This window comes from Poromitra crassiceps (assembly GCF_964638095.1).
Source record: "Poromitra crassiceps genome assembly, chromosome: 1".
In the NCBI taxonomy this organism is placed as follows: domain Eukaryota; kingdom Metazoa; phylum Chordata; class Actinopteri; order Beryciformes; family Melamphaidae; genus Poromitra; species Poromitra crassiceps.
Window position 1 is genome coordinate 74,650,040 of NC_139623.1, and position 15,000 is coordinate 74,665,039.

General features: G+C 43.8%; 2 protein-coding genes across 2 annotated transcripts in view; one reads left to right on the top strand and one right to left on the bottom strand.

Moving 5' to 3' along the window:
* Positions 1 to 15,000, bottom strand: part of LOC310786280 (FRAS1-related extracellular matrix protein 2-like) — a gene marked incomplete at both ends in the record, with an annotated part of 317,396 nt that overhangs the window by 115,629 nt on the left and 186,767 nt on the right. The window lies entirely within an intron of this gene.
* Positions 1 to 15,000, top strand: part of LOC310784787 (FRAS1-related extracellular matrix protein 2-like) — a gene marked incomplete at both ends in the record, with an annotated part of 82,413 nt that overhangs the window by 32,804 nt on the left and 34,609 nt on the right. Inside the window, 2 exons of the mRNA XM_083645834.1 lie at positions 4,340 to 4,465; positions 9,352 to 9,603. Of these exons, the coding sequence (XP_083501960.1) occupies positions 4,340 to 4,465; positions 9,352 to 9,603 (378 nt within the window). The remainder of the gene's footprint in view (positions 1 to 4,339; positions 4,466 to 9,351; positions 9,604 to 15,000) is intronic.

Consider the following 15,000-nt stretch of genomic DNA (forward strand, 5'->3'; position numbering starts at 1 on the left):
TTCCATTAAAGTGGCATACAACAGCGACTCTCATCTCTCTCTATCTCTCTCTTTCTCTCTCATCTCAATCTCGGTCCCCTACTCTTTACTCTTTCTCCCTCTCTTCCTCTATTTCTTTATCTACCCCCCCCCCCCTCTCTCTCTCTCTCTTTCTCCCTCTCCCCCCCTCAATCTCTCCTCCTCCCCTGTGGGTTAATTATGCTGTGTGTGGAGGAGGTCAGGGGCTAGTTTGTTTTCTCTCATCTCCTGGGGTTGTCTTAATGTGACAGAGATGTGCCGCTCTGTTACTCTTCACGGGCCAGAGAAGCTTTAGCTGTGTGTGTGGTCTTAGCTGTACACTACTGTAGCTTCTTTCTCTTAACGATGAACACTGGCTTTGTGTGGTCTTCTGCTTTAGCCCGGAGATTCCCTTCCCAGAGGAGAAGTCAGCGAGGCTAATATCAACTTTACAGGCCGTGTGCCCAGAATTAAGGAAAAGCATAAGGAGCTGAGTTTCTTGTAAGCACACTCTGTCTGTGTGGACGCCTGAAGCTGTTCTGAGTTGTTTTGTTTTTGTTGTCATTTTTCCTTCAGTTGTGAGGATGCGTAGCCAGCCAGCACCACCCCTCTGTATTAGCTTCTTTCATTCATAATGAAGAGTGGCTTTGTCCTTGAGTGTGTTAGCCTGTGGCTAGCCGCCCTCTCTTTATGCTACAGCAGACTAATGCTTTCATTACAACAACACACTATGCATGATAGCTTGACATTGTGTACTTGGCACATTTTGTGAAGACTTTCATATTAAAGCATGCAAAATATGGACTAATGATGAAGGCGGTGGCAGCCTGTTATTCTGACTGACTATTTGCCACTAGCAGCTCTGGGGTCAAGCTTAGTTTGTGATATTTCTCTTGTTTCTTCTGTGGCGAGGACACTGTAGATATTGGTGTAGCTGTTGCTCGAATGCATTTTGTGCCAAGGTCATTCCACGAAATAATGAAGAACAGTAGTGTGTTTATTGCCTTTAGTGTTTTTGTCCCAGAGCCTCAAGGTTTGGTCCAGTCAAGCACATTCCTGTGTGATTATGAGTGCTCCGTCTCCGTTAGGTTGTAAACTCTCTAGCCTGAGGGCAGGTTGAGTACACATACACAACACACACACACACACATACACATTTACAGAAAATAAAAAAATATAGCTGAAAAATTGCCGACAACTTGCTGTGTACCACCCAGGTTAGTGTAATAATGTACATAACACATCAACTCAGTGGACAAATTGAGTCAAAACTATTGAATTCAAAATTAAAAAAAACTTTTATTAGAACAGTATTTGCAAATTTGCAGTTGCACACTGTGTTATTTAATTAGATAAAGCCTCTCATTTGCATAAACATAACATTTCAGAAAATTTGTAATACAAACAATAATTGACTGTTTTATTCCGGGAATGAGATGAACTTGACCCACTTGGCTGAAAGTTAAATGTTCTCAATCTTGAGTGGATTGAGAAGGCAAGAGTGCAGAAGAGTGAAGTGTCAGGATAAAAGGGAGAGAACTGTGAGGAAACGAGCTGTTGTATATGTGTGGGAGAGCGAGAGAGAGAGAGAGAGAGAGAAGAGAAGAAAATCAGGTATAGCAGTAGGAAGTAGAAAGGAGTCGTGTGTGTGTGTGTGTGTGTGTGTGTGTGTGTGTGTGTGCCTGCCTGCCTGTGTGGAATAGGCTAGCTGGCAGCTGACCCTCATCCCATGCTGTGAGTCCCTGCACCCCCCTGGAGAGTGACAGATTGTAGCCAGCGACAGGAAAGAGTAATGAGAGAAGAGAAGATTGGGAGGAGATAGAAGGATTTAGGGAGAGAGTTACTGTAAGAAGAGGGAATGTCTGGACCCCCTGTGGTGCATAAGATTGTCTTGTGGTGATGACTTCATACTGAGAGAGTCAGTTCAGGTGCTGATCTTTTTTGACGATCTCTGTCCAATTAAAGATCTGTTCTGGGTTTGGATGATTTTTCACGCTCAAGCTCTCTTTCATGCAGCTTTCAAACTTGCCATCTTTCTTATTTTCTTGCTCACTCACTCATCACTCACTCACTCATCACTCATTCATTCACTCACTCATCACTCACTCACTCATTAACTCACTCACTCATTCATTAACTCACTTACTAACTTACTCATTCCCTCACACACTCACTCACACTCAATACACTCTTTGACTCACTCACACACACGCTTGCTCACTAAGTCATTCATAACACTCACTCACTCATACATTCACTCACTCACTCACTCACACACACATACACTCGCTCACTAGGTCACTCCCTCACCTATTCATTCACTCATTTACACACTCACTCATTCACTCACTCAGAGGGGATTACATACAGACGAGATTACATACAAAGTCAATGCAAACGGGACGCGATATTCGCCTCATCGCCCGTTTGCTCGAGTTGAACTTTTTCAATTTTTCACGCCTTGGTGTGAATGCAGACAGAGACAGAGAGCGAGCGATCTGGGACGAAGTAATACTCAGTCCACTCCGTTAGTATTTTTATTGGTCCCCGTGCGTCTGTGGAAAATAGCCCCAACATTTATTGTTTCTACAACGCCAGTGACTTCTTAGCTTTTGATAGATGATGCTTTCACTGGCGCTAACCCTCTCTCTCAATCACCAACTCCTCTCAGAGACACACACACAGAGAGGTGAGAGAGAGAGAGAAAGAGAGGGGGGGGGGAGACAGAGAGAGAGAAAGAGAGAGGGGGAGAGAGAGAGAGAGAGACAGAGAGAGGGGGAGAGAGAGAGAAAGAGAGAAACACAGCAGAGAGGAATGAGAGAGATGGGCCGGGCATTGACACTGAAAGTCCCAGCTGACTCACTCTGCAGGCTGGCATGTGTAATTGCTTGCGACACACCAGGCAGCGAGGAAAACTAAAGCTGCGTTCACACCGACCTATTAAAGTTTTTTGCTGGCATCGAGTTTACATACAAAGTCAATGCAAACGAGCGATTGAGTGTATATTCGCCCGGGAGAAAAATCGCTGGGCGTCCGAGCGACAGAGAGAGAGCGATAGGGAGAAAATTTGCTCGTCGCCCGAGATGTAATATCCCAACTCGAGCAAAATTACGCTGGCATCAGTCGCTCGCTGTTCAGCGCTGATTGGCTGCCGTGTGAGAGTGTGTCAAGGATCACACTGGCTTGGAACAAACCGCTGGTTTATTGTGTGGCAACAAACCGCATTGACAGCTGATTGACAGGCTGACAGCTGACATGAAGTGAAGTCTGTACTACCGGTATAGAGCTGGTGTTAGGAGCACGCTGATAGGCTTAGCTTGTAAACAACTACGGTGGCTTGTAGTGGACAAATATCATGACATTGCGTAACGTTATAGCCCCGAGATGTCCGTCAATTCTTGTGCCTGTTGACGAGCGATTTAAACAGAGCGAGAGAGCGATTCCAAAGGGTTGAATCGAGCGACAGAGAGAATAATAAATATCTCTTTGTGAACAAAGCTTTAGAGAGGGTTCTCTTTGAAGAGCACCTCCGATTGTGTCAAATGAAACATATATATGGAGGGCTATTTTTGAATATGAATAAGCCCACACTGCAGGATCACCACTTCAACAGATCGGAGGGGGGTGGGGTGGAGAAAGGAAATGTTAGCTGTGCACTACTGTAATACAGAGCCAGAACAAAAGCCTCAAGTCGTTGATGGGGCTAATGTTTTTATTTATTTATTTATTTATTTATTTATTTATTTATTTATTTATTTATTTATTTATTAGATTAGATTAGATTAGATTAGATTAGATTAGATTTATTTCGAACATGGTGAAAACAAAAACAAAACAAAGATAAAAATAAAAATAAAAGAAATATAGGCAAGAAGTGCCAAACAATCATAGTCAATTGGAATTCACAGCATACAATAGACAGCAAATTTCCAATCAACTTACATTTGTTTATCATGCCCGAAAAGGAGTAGGAAGAAGTTAATACTTATCAAGTCCTACCCCCTGTTATATCTATAGGCTTTATATGACAGTATTATACTGTAATAACATGTTATACTACTATATTATAAGAGATGTGTACATACTCACATTATATCCATAATAATATCACACATACTATATACACTTTGTTATATACACGTTTTTCCACGGAATTGTGTTTCTAGGGAACAGTTTGGAACCAAGCTTATGTCCTGTCAGTTATTGTACTAGCAAACTACTGCAACAGCAAGTACAGTAAGCTGGGGGGAATTTAGAATGTTTATGTGCCAGTTGAAACCAGCTATACATATCGTAACCCCCCCCCCCCCCCCCCCCATTTTTCCTCTTCTCTGCCACCCAGAGTCGACCGTGTTCTTCCCTCAGCAGAGCTTGTCGGTGGAGGAGGATGTGGGAGAGCTGCTGGTGCCGGTGCACAGGAGTGGAGACGCCAGCCAGGAGCTCATGGTGGTCTGCTCCACACAGCAGGGTACGTACCATGGATGTATTAAAAGAACTGCATAGGGGACGAGCCACGCCCACGCCACGCCCACGCATGCATTTCTTCCTGGTTTTACTTCCTGACCATGCGGCCCAAGGCGAAGTGCGCATGTGTGCCATGACGTATTCCATGACGTCTCCCACCCCTCTCACCCATGGATGTATTATAAGAAGGAAATACACCTGTATACAGCTCTTAGTGGCTTCTGAAGAAAAAATGACCCCATAAAAAAATATTTGATAATTAAAAGAGTCGTTTTATACTTTGAGTGACACCCGGAAAAAATTCCACTGGGTTTAACAGCTGCTGGGACCCCCATGCAAGTGGATGGGAATTTTCCTTTCTGGGCTGCATGGCGTCACGTGACTTGCAATACAGAGCTTCGCCACCATGTTCAAATGGCTTCACAGCCCAGTGCTATTCCTGGGGGCTTGGTACGTACGGCCTGGCCTTTTTTCACTCAATAATCACTCAATAATCCCCATCCTGTGCCGCTCCTCATATGGGAGAGATGTTGTTATTTAATCGCTGCCCTGCAGTCAACTGGGTCAAGGTTAGGTTTGTTCATCTGTCCATCTGTCCAAACTTTTTATTTTTATTTTTATATGTTTTCAACATAAAGTATCATCATTGAATAATTGCACTTGTGTCAGTAGTGTAAGCATCGATGCATAAAGCCCCACAACAAAAAACAAAGATATACACATAGTTATACAAAATAAGAAAAAAAACATTAAAAATGACATGTCGATAAGGTCAGTCTGTACTGTAGATACAATATCTGTATTGGACAAGACTTCAGTCTCACGGTACAAATGGAAATGAAAGTTTTATTCAGGCATGGTGTCAAAATTATTATTATTAATAATAATAATAATAATATTAATAATAACAATATTAATATTAATATTATTATTGTTTTAATTGATGTTTATTTGAGAATCCCTTTAGTGTGTATCTGATTTTCCCATCAGCTGTCATACATGATATTTCCAGTCTCAGACATCACTACTATAATTTTGAGACCACTTGGAGGGAGGCGACATCTTCCAGCATTTTGAAATGATACTACCGGTAATTGGCCTAATGGCAAGGCTATAATTAGAGGTCAAACATTTTCACTGAAATGTGATCTCTCAGACATCGCTCGTCCATATTTGACGAAACCTGGAAAGATGATGCATTTTGGCGATGGTGTTTGGCATTTCAAGAATTATAGTGATTTACCTAGGGCAGTGGTTCTCAAATGGGGGTCCGGGGACCCCCAGGGGTCCGTGGCACTTTGCCAGGGAGTCTGCGAAAAGTTTTCAGGAAAAAAAAAAAAAATTTTTTTTGCAAAAGCTTCATAGTCCAACAAAAATATTTTATGCTTTAAATCTAAAATGGTTCATGGATTACATTCTAATCTAACAAAGCTATAAATTTAAAAGTTAAGCACGTTACCGTGGAAACAATTAAGCTTAGCCCAAAATCACAAATCAGAATGAGGGGGTCCCCGGTATATTTTCTATCTTGGGGTAGAAGGGGTCCTCGCCTGAAAAACATTTGAGAACCTCTGACCTAGGGCGCTATAATTATTAAAGGTCACGATTTAAAAACTTTGAAAGGCCATAACGGCTACAGAACTGGTCCAAATTGTGAAAACTTGGAGGGACAATGTATTTTGCACAATGTTCCGGCATTTAAAGAAGTAGAGTGTTTGGCCTGGCGAGAGCGCTGTAATAAAATTTTAACCTGAAACATGATCTTATTTTATTTTATTTAAACTGTATTTATCCAGGAAGCTCCCATTGACGTACAATATCCCTTCTTCCAGGGAGTCCTGGTCAAGAAGGCAGCAAGGCAGCATGATATTTCACAAACCATTGGTGCAATTTAGAGGAAACTGAGTGGGATGATTTTCGACTCTATTTTGGCTCTGTGTTTCAAACTTGTCTTGTTACCAATTGTCCCAAAGGCTGCCCGCTTAATTTGTGGGAAAAGATAGACCTACTTGTTTCAAATTTGATCTGTTCAACCCACTCACACTCCAAATTGTCTACTCTACACTCTTCATCACACCACTTTTCCCATCACATTCTGCCACACCACCGCTCTGCTCAAATGCAGCATATCTATCTAAGGAAAGAAAAACAAAAACTGAAGTGGATCATTCAGTATTATTAATAAAAAGGATCCTGTCTGAAAAATAGTTTTACCTACTTTTATCTCCTGCCACTCTTTAAAAGCACACCCAGATTTGCTTTAATGCCATGCTATCAGTCATTCTATCCTATAATAATAAGAATGCCAAGTGTCTGTGTGTGAGTGAGCAGAATTGTGTTCGGCCACAGCTATGCCATTTTACGTGCGATCGGGCTGAATCTTTCAGGAAGTGTAAAGAGCCTCCCCTATGGGTGAGCTGGATTTTTTTAATAGGTAATTAGGGCTGATTAATTGCCCTAATTACCTACAAATGATTGCCCTAATTACCTAATGATGTGATGTCACTTGAGCAATGATGACATCATCTGGTGACATCATCACTAATGACATCACTCACTGATGACGTCCCAAACTGTGGGCCGCGCCCTCCTGGAAAAACGTCTTTAACATGTGATTTTCCATTGACAAACGGCAGTTCCCCTCAAGTGAAGAGAGATCGTCTTCTCTCTGTATCTCTCTCACTCTCTCCTCCCTCCCCGGTATCATGTTACAACAGTGACACACGTGCACGCAGGCACTGACACACAGACAAGCTACAGTATAGCGTTTATGAGTCGACTCTCTCTCTCTCTCTCTCTCTCTCTCTCTCTCTCTCCCCCTCTCTGTGCTACCTGCTCTGATCCGCAAGAGTCCCTCCTCAGCAAAGAGAAAGAGAGACAGGCAGACAAGGACTGAGTTCAGCTCAGACAAAATGTAACAAAACGTTTATTGGAACGGAAACGGTGGTGCGTTGAACACTTGTGTTATGCAGCGTTGCACCTGTATCTGTTGGATCCACTGAAGCACTCCACAAGTAAACGCCAGTATATGCGTGTGGTACTGGTAACCATGGAAACATGAGCATAAAACCTAACTCTTAATTTTTGACTTTATTATAATGTAACAGTATCATCTAAAAGACATTGAAAATATGATTTTATTTAAGAGAGACCGTTAAAAACAGCTTACATTGTTAGTCAATGTGTTTTATTATTATTTTCAAATAAAATGGTTTTCTTGATAATAAATAAAGATCTGACCTTCAAAAAGTATTTTTCAGATTTCAAAGTGGGGCCCGGCATTCTTAAGTTTGGGAACCCCTGCACTAGTGGACCCCATGGGAGTTAGACCTTCCCCTGGGAGTTAGACCTCCCCCTGGGAGTTAGACCTTCCCCTGGGAGTTAGACCTCCCCCTGGGAGTTAGACCACTTCTGGGAGTTAGACCCCTTCTGGGAGTTAGACCCCTTCTGGTCTGGAACACAGTTGTGGTCCCCAAAGCCTCCGGGACACACTCAAATTATTTTTTTCTTTCTTTTTTTGCTCCTTTATTTATACACAACTGATTCTCCCTACTTCTTCTTCTAATGGCTTTCCGGCAGACTGGATGGCTTGCGGCACATTGCTGCCTCTCAGAGATGACACAAATTCCAGACTCGGGGGTCCGCCCCCTCCTCAATGTTCCTCCATCACACTGCCTCACTCTCCTATTCGACCTCCATGTTCCCGGACCTCTTGACCCTCGTGCCAGCACGCCGACCTCCCTCGCTGCTTAATGGCCATCATCAGGCCCCGGTCTCCAACTGCCTCCTCATGGCCATCACCCACTCCTCAAACTGATGGCATCACCGATGACATCATCACTGATGACATCACTGATCACATCATCACTGAACTTATAGCCTCAGCCTTAGGGCAATCATTAGGTAATTAGGACAATTAATCTGCCCTAATTAAAAGATCTGGCTCCATCACATCCGCAGGGGTGCTCTTTACACTTCCTGAAAGTACTCACTCACTCACTCACTCACTCACTCACTCACTCACTCACTCACTCACTCACTCACACACACACACACACACACACACACACACACACACACACACACACACACACACACACACACACACACACACACACACACACACATTTTTATTTTATTAGTAGATAAGTGATATCATCAGTGACAGGGCTTAAAATTCGGTGCCGGATTGCGAGAATCGCGCATATTTTTGTCAATTCCCGCAGATTTGTAATTTATAATGCGGGAGAAGTCGCTCAAAATTCAAACAGCTTTGCCAGTAACATGACACTAAGAAAGTCAGATGTAACCAAATCTAACTGACATCACTATTGTTGTGGACACAAAACAAACAGCACTTCTGATAAAATGTGTTTGATTAAAAGTGTAGTATCACTCAATACAAAAAAATAAAGGCTTTGATGGAACCGAAAGCCTATGACTGCTTAGTCTGCAGATAAAACACAATGACAAAAAGTAATAGTAATTTAGACTCAGGTGTGCATAAACTACAGGTTAAGAACTTCCCTTTAAATACAAAAATGTGAAATTATTATCGCTTATCAGACAGGAGAAGCAGATATTTGTCGTTATAGTATCGGCTGAAAAAAATCCCCTTCAAGGTCTATAGATCCCCCCCCCCAAATCTACAAATCCCCCCTATCTGAATAACATAAGGGGGGAATTCCCCCCCTGTTTGCAAAGTGAATTTTAAGCCCTGAATGATGTGTCCGGAGGCTGTGGAGACCACTGTATTCCAAACCAGGGGGGGGTCTAACTCCCACGGGTCCACTAGTTTTTTTAAATATTTCGATCATTCATCAAACTCAAATTCAAATTCTTCTTCACTGCCCCTGGCTGCCTCTCCTCCTTTGCGGCTCTCTCCCACAGGTTCAGCCACAGGGACGGTTCCCACCGCGGTCTTGTCTTACTCGGACTTCATCTCGCGTCCCGAGGAGCACGGCAGCATGCTGCACTTCGACAAGGGCGAGCGGGAGAAGCAGTGCCACGTGCTGATCATCGACGACTCTCTGTACGAGGCCGAGGAGAGCTTCAACCTCACGCTGTCGCTGCCCATCGGGGGCCGCCTGGGAGCGCACTACCCCACCGCCAGAGTCAACATCTTGGCCGATATGGACGACGGTAAGGCCATCCTGCGGCTCGAGCATCCGGGCATGTCTATTGAAGTTACGTACGTATGAGTCAGAGGTAGGGCTGGGTTAAAAAAATCGATTCTCCGATTTTAAATCGATTTTTATTTTAATCCTTTGATATCGATTCATATGTCCAGAGATCGATTTTTTTTTATTAATTTTTTTTTCTTTTTCTTTTGTAAACATAGGCTATAATATTATAGGCTGTGTGGTAGTTGAAACATAGTTTCAAGTTGACATTTATTTATGTTTGTAGTTGACACAAAAACATAAATACTGTAGGCTACATAAATGGAAATGTTTGATCATTAATATCTACTTTTAGAAATTATATAGGCTGAAATCAAATCACTGTGCATTATTGTGAAAGTGTCTTTATTGACAGATGAAAAGGCTGTTATTTACCCTTTGTCACCACCTGGTGAGTAAATATATGTGTAACTAAAACCATTATAATTGATAACCGGTCCGCAACTTGGCGCAAAAAAGGTTGGGAACCCCTGTGTTACATAACTGGACAGTCATGTAATTCAGGTTTACAGCTCAAAAACATCTTTTAGTATCACTAACCAAATCGATATTGAAATGAATTGAATCGGAATCTAATCTAATCTAATCTAATCGGGATTAATCGATTCGGAACCTTGTGAATCGGAATCGAATCGATTCTTGAAATTTGAACCAATACCCAGCCCTAGTCAGAGGTGGAGACTTGAGTTGCATGACTCGAGTGAGAGTCAAGTCACAGTTTTAATAGCTCAAGACTTGAGTTGATGCATGAAGAGAAGACTCGAGACTTCACATGACTTGGCTTCTGGTGTCTTGGGACTTGACTTTGACTTGTGCTTTGATGACTTGAGAAGGCTTCAGTTCTCAGTCTCTATCCGCTTTGGGCGGAGATCTCCGATTGTCTGGGAACCGAGACTACAGTGTGCGTGTGATGAAAGCTCAAAGTGAACAGGTCCTTTGTCTTAGAAGAGAGGCTGAGAGGATTTCACTATTTACTCGTTGTGTGCGCGTGTGTGCGTGTGTGTGTGTGTGTGTGTGTGTGTGTGTAGTGTGTATATATACTGTATGTATATTGCTCACATGTATGGATGTGTGCACATGTGTCTTTTATCCATAAACCACCAGACACTAACTTCATGAGTTCAAGAGTGTGCATGTGTATTTATAGTGCTATAGACATTCTGATGTTTTGACAGATGAAATCAAGTTCCTGTCTCTGTGTTATTAAGAGTTTTGAATTAGTCGAGTGTGACACACAGGAGTCTGGTGGGATGGCATATCACACACACCCCTGGTCTGCTTTCATCACGTTACAGCATCATATTTGCAGAGTACATTACTGTACATCTTTCATCACGTTACTGATTTGCAGAGTAGATTACTGTACATCGTATTAATACATGTCATCGCTGCTGCACTCTGAAAGGCATGGATCATTTGTCCTGGGACAGACAGGCCTGCTGGGAAATAACAATAGCTATTACAATCTACAGGCATATTCTCCACAATCTCACTGTTCTGCATTGATCCTCTTTATTGACCTTGTGAGATTGAATGGCTCTGTTCAAGGTTATGCTTTGTGAAATGGCACGCTGTCATCTAACTATCTAACTATAAAGCAAGGAATCTGTCTGTCTCTCTGTCAGTCGGTCTGTCCTTTGCATATTAGAACTGTTCATCCGATCTACTTCACACGTGGTGGGTGTGTTGCTCAGGATCCATGGAAGTGCAGTGTTGAGTGTGAAGTTGTTTGGATGAATGCATCGGCTAGAAAAAAATAGCGTATCCCTATGATGAGATTAGATTGGTGAAAGTTTGTCCAGAATTATATTGTTTTCTCTCCCCTGCTGCAGGTAGGATGATGCACATAAATATAGCCTACATTATGTGAAGTCATTGCAGAAATGTGTTTTTATTGTAAAACTAAATGTGAAGTAGGGCCAATTTATTGGGGCAGACATCACAGTATAGCACATGACAGTAGAAGCGCATTCCGCTGTCACTTATCTAAATCACATTAAATCGACGAGGGATATATATAGGCCCAGGATGACATATATGTTTCACATAGGGTTGTGTTTGGATTTCGCAATTTTATTTTGTCCAATATTGAAATGTTCTACAATTGCATGTTGTGGTAACATTACACATTATTTCAATGTATTTCTATCTACGTTTCTATCTATTTAGGCTAATTTGGATGCTTTATTATCGAAATGTATTAGCCCAATGCATGCTGGGAGATTTCACATGTGTGGCTGTGGCAGGGAAGCCAGGCAGTGAACATTTGTTTGGCCAGAATGATCTCGTTTTCTCTCGCCTTCACTGCACAGGTAGGATGATGCAACAGCCTCTGAATGTCACGGGCTCAAAACTGTCATGTTAGAAAAAACTGTCATGTTGTTATACTATGTACGGTATAACAACTTCTTTTTTCTATCGGACTTGCCTGTCTGAGCAAGGGAGTGAGAGAGAGAAAGAGAGGGGGGCAAACTGAGATCAGCAGAGCCGAAGCTGTGCCTGGGATATCCGCGGCGCACTGAATAAGCCTGGTTTTCAAAAGCGCAAAGCGCTAAATTAACGCCAGGAGGGAAGATATCATTAGGCCGGTATTTAATGCCGAAACGCCCATTCTGGCCTATTCTGCCACTGCGCCACGCCTATTTCGCGTAAAGCGCATTTCGGGGCGTAAAGCCATGTTGCTATCTTCCCGAGGCAGGCGCAAGGCACGTTTTTTTGCGTTTAAGGCCAGTTTTTGCGCCTAATGCCTGTGGGAGAATAGGGCCCGATGTGTCATTTTCTGCCTCCCAGAGGATGAAACACCGTCATCAGACAGTAGCAGTGGATGAAACACCGTCATCAGACAGTAGCAGTGGATGAAACAGCGTCATCAGACAGTAGCAGTGGATGAAACACCGTCATCAGACAGTAGCAGTGGATGAAACAGCGTCATCAGACAGTAGCAGTGGCTACTCTGCAGCCAGGCAGCCCACATGCTTCCTCGCTCTCTCTGTGGAAACCTGACCAGCTGACCTCAACAAGAAAAACAACAGTTTGGATGTTGCCTATTTGCTTGTGTGGGTGTGTGCTCGTGTGTGTGTGTGTGTGTGTGTGTGTGTGTGTGTGTGTGTGTGTGTGTGTTTTATTGTGTCTGGGCAAGTGTGTGTGTGTGTGTGTGTGTGTGTGTGTGTGTGTGTGTGTGTGTGTGTGTGTGTGTGTGTGTGTGTGTGTGTGTGTGTGTGTGTGTGTGTGTGTGTGTGTTTTATTGTGTCTGGGCAAGTGTGTGTGTGTGTGTGTGTGTGTGTGTGTGTGTGTGTGTGTGTGTGTGTGTGTGTGTGTGTGTGTGCCTGCTCTGCGTGCACAGATTCTGCATCAAAGGTAAATGGTGAGAAAAGCACACTGCTAGTGTGCTCTCTCTCTCTCTCTAGCCCCATTTTTCCTTCCCCCAGGTCAAAGTCAAGTTAAGTCTGTCGTTCTCCTCTTTTCATCTATTTCTTCCATCCCCTTTGCTTTCTCTCTCTCTCTCTCTCTCTCTCTCTCTCTCTCTCTCTCTCTCACTGGGCCCAGGGGTGTCTGCTAGTTTTAGTACTTTATCAGATTAAGCTCTACGGCACCTGTCTCCCAGAGTGTTGCTCTCCGCATGGCTGAACACTCAGACTGGAAACTGACTGTTGTCATCTCCTTGTACCCTAGCTGCCATATATATATATATATATATATATATATATATATTACACACACATTTTGCACCATGGGTGGTAGGTTGCTTTGGGCGCTGAGCTGGTGGTATTTTTGTTCCACCTGTCATCATTATCGGGTAACACACATCCCATTGAAGTTGCTTTGTTTGGGACAGCTGAGAATGTCCTATAAACTGTATTTAAAGGCAGCGAAAACACACAAATGGCTGCTAACACACACACACACACACACACACACACACACACACACACACACACACACACACACACACACACACATAGTAATTATCACAATTTGGCTTTACACCTTCCCCAATCCTCCCATACTGCCGAGTGATAAACGACAGGCTCTCAGAACTGGGGGGGGGGGGGGGGTAGAGAGAGAGAGGGGGGTAGAGAGAGAGGGAGAGAGAGGGCGGTAGAGAGAGGGGAAGAGAGAGAGAGAGAGGGGCGGTAGAGAGAGAGGGAGAGAGAGAGAGGGTGGTAGAGAGAGAGGGAGAGAGAGGGCGGTAGAGAGAGGGGGAGAGAGAGAGAGAGAGAGAGGGCGGTAGAGAGAGAGGGAGAGAGAGAGAGGGTGGTAGAGAGAGAGGGAGAGAGAGGGCGGTAGAGAGAGGGGGAGAGAGAGAGAGAGAGAGGGCGGTAGAGAGAGGGGGAGAGAGAGAGAGAGAGAGGGCGGTAGAGAGAGAGGGAGAGAGAGGGCGGTAGAGTGAGGGAGAGAGGTTGAGAGAGAGAGGGGGGGGTAGAGAGAGAGAGAGAGAGGGCGGTCGAGAGAGAGAGAGAGAGAGAGAGAGAGGGAGGATGCGGTTCACACTCGTCACTCATCGCTCGTGGTGTCAGGAAGTGGTCCTCGCCAGGCGCAGTCAGGACATGTGTGAAGGCAGACATGTATATTAGCACTCATGCAGCCGTTTCCTCTCCGAGCAGGCAGGAATGTATTTACACACTGTTTACACATCTGCTGTGATTCCCCTACCACTGTTGAGACACGCATGAACGCATGTATACATGAACCTAATCATCAGACAGAATACTCTCACCGGCCCGTGCAGTGTGTGTGACCGTGTATATGTAACGTGCAGTGTGTGTGACCGTGTATATGTAACGTGCAGTGTGTGTGACCGTGTATATGTAACGTGCAGTGTGTGTGTGACCGTGTATATGTAACGTGCAGTGTGTGTGTGACCGTGTATATGTAACGTGCAGTGTGTGTGACCGTGTATATGTAACGTGCAGTGTGTGTGACCGTGTATATGTAAGGCCCGTGCAGTGTGTGTGACCGTGTATATGTAAGGCCCGTGCAGTGTGTGTGACCGTGTATATGTAACGTGCAGTGTGTGTGACCGTGTATATGTAACGTGCAGTGTGTGTGACCGTGTATATGTAACGTGCAGTGTGTGTGACCGTGTATATGTAACGTGCAGTGTGTGTGACCGTGTATATGTAAGGCAGCTGCCTAAAACTAACCGCCTAGGTGGTGGTCTCCTCATGTTTCTTGTGCATCTTTTTTAAAATGCGTTACGCCAAGAGTCTCAATTATGGTCCTCGCGGGACGCCGTAGTTCAATTCCTTTGCTTGCGTCCTTGCAAGGTAAAGCCGTGTTAACCAAATGGCGCAATTAAATACTAAAAGAGCTAAAACCACTCACCCATTTCATCTGTTCATGCAGTCTCATTGTT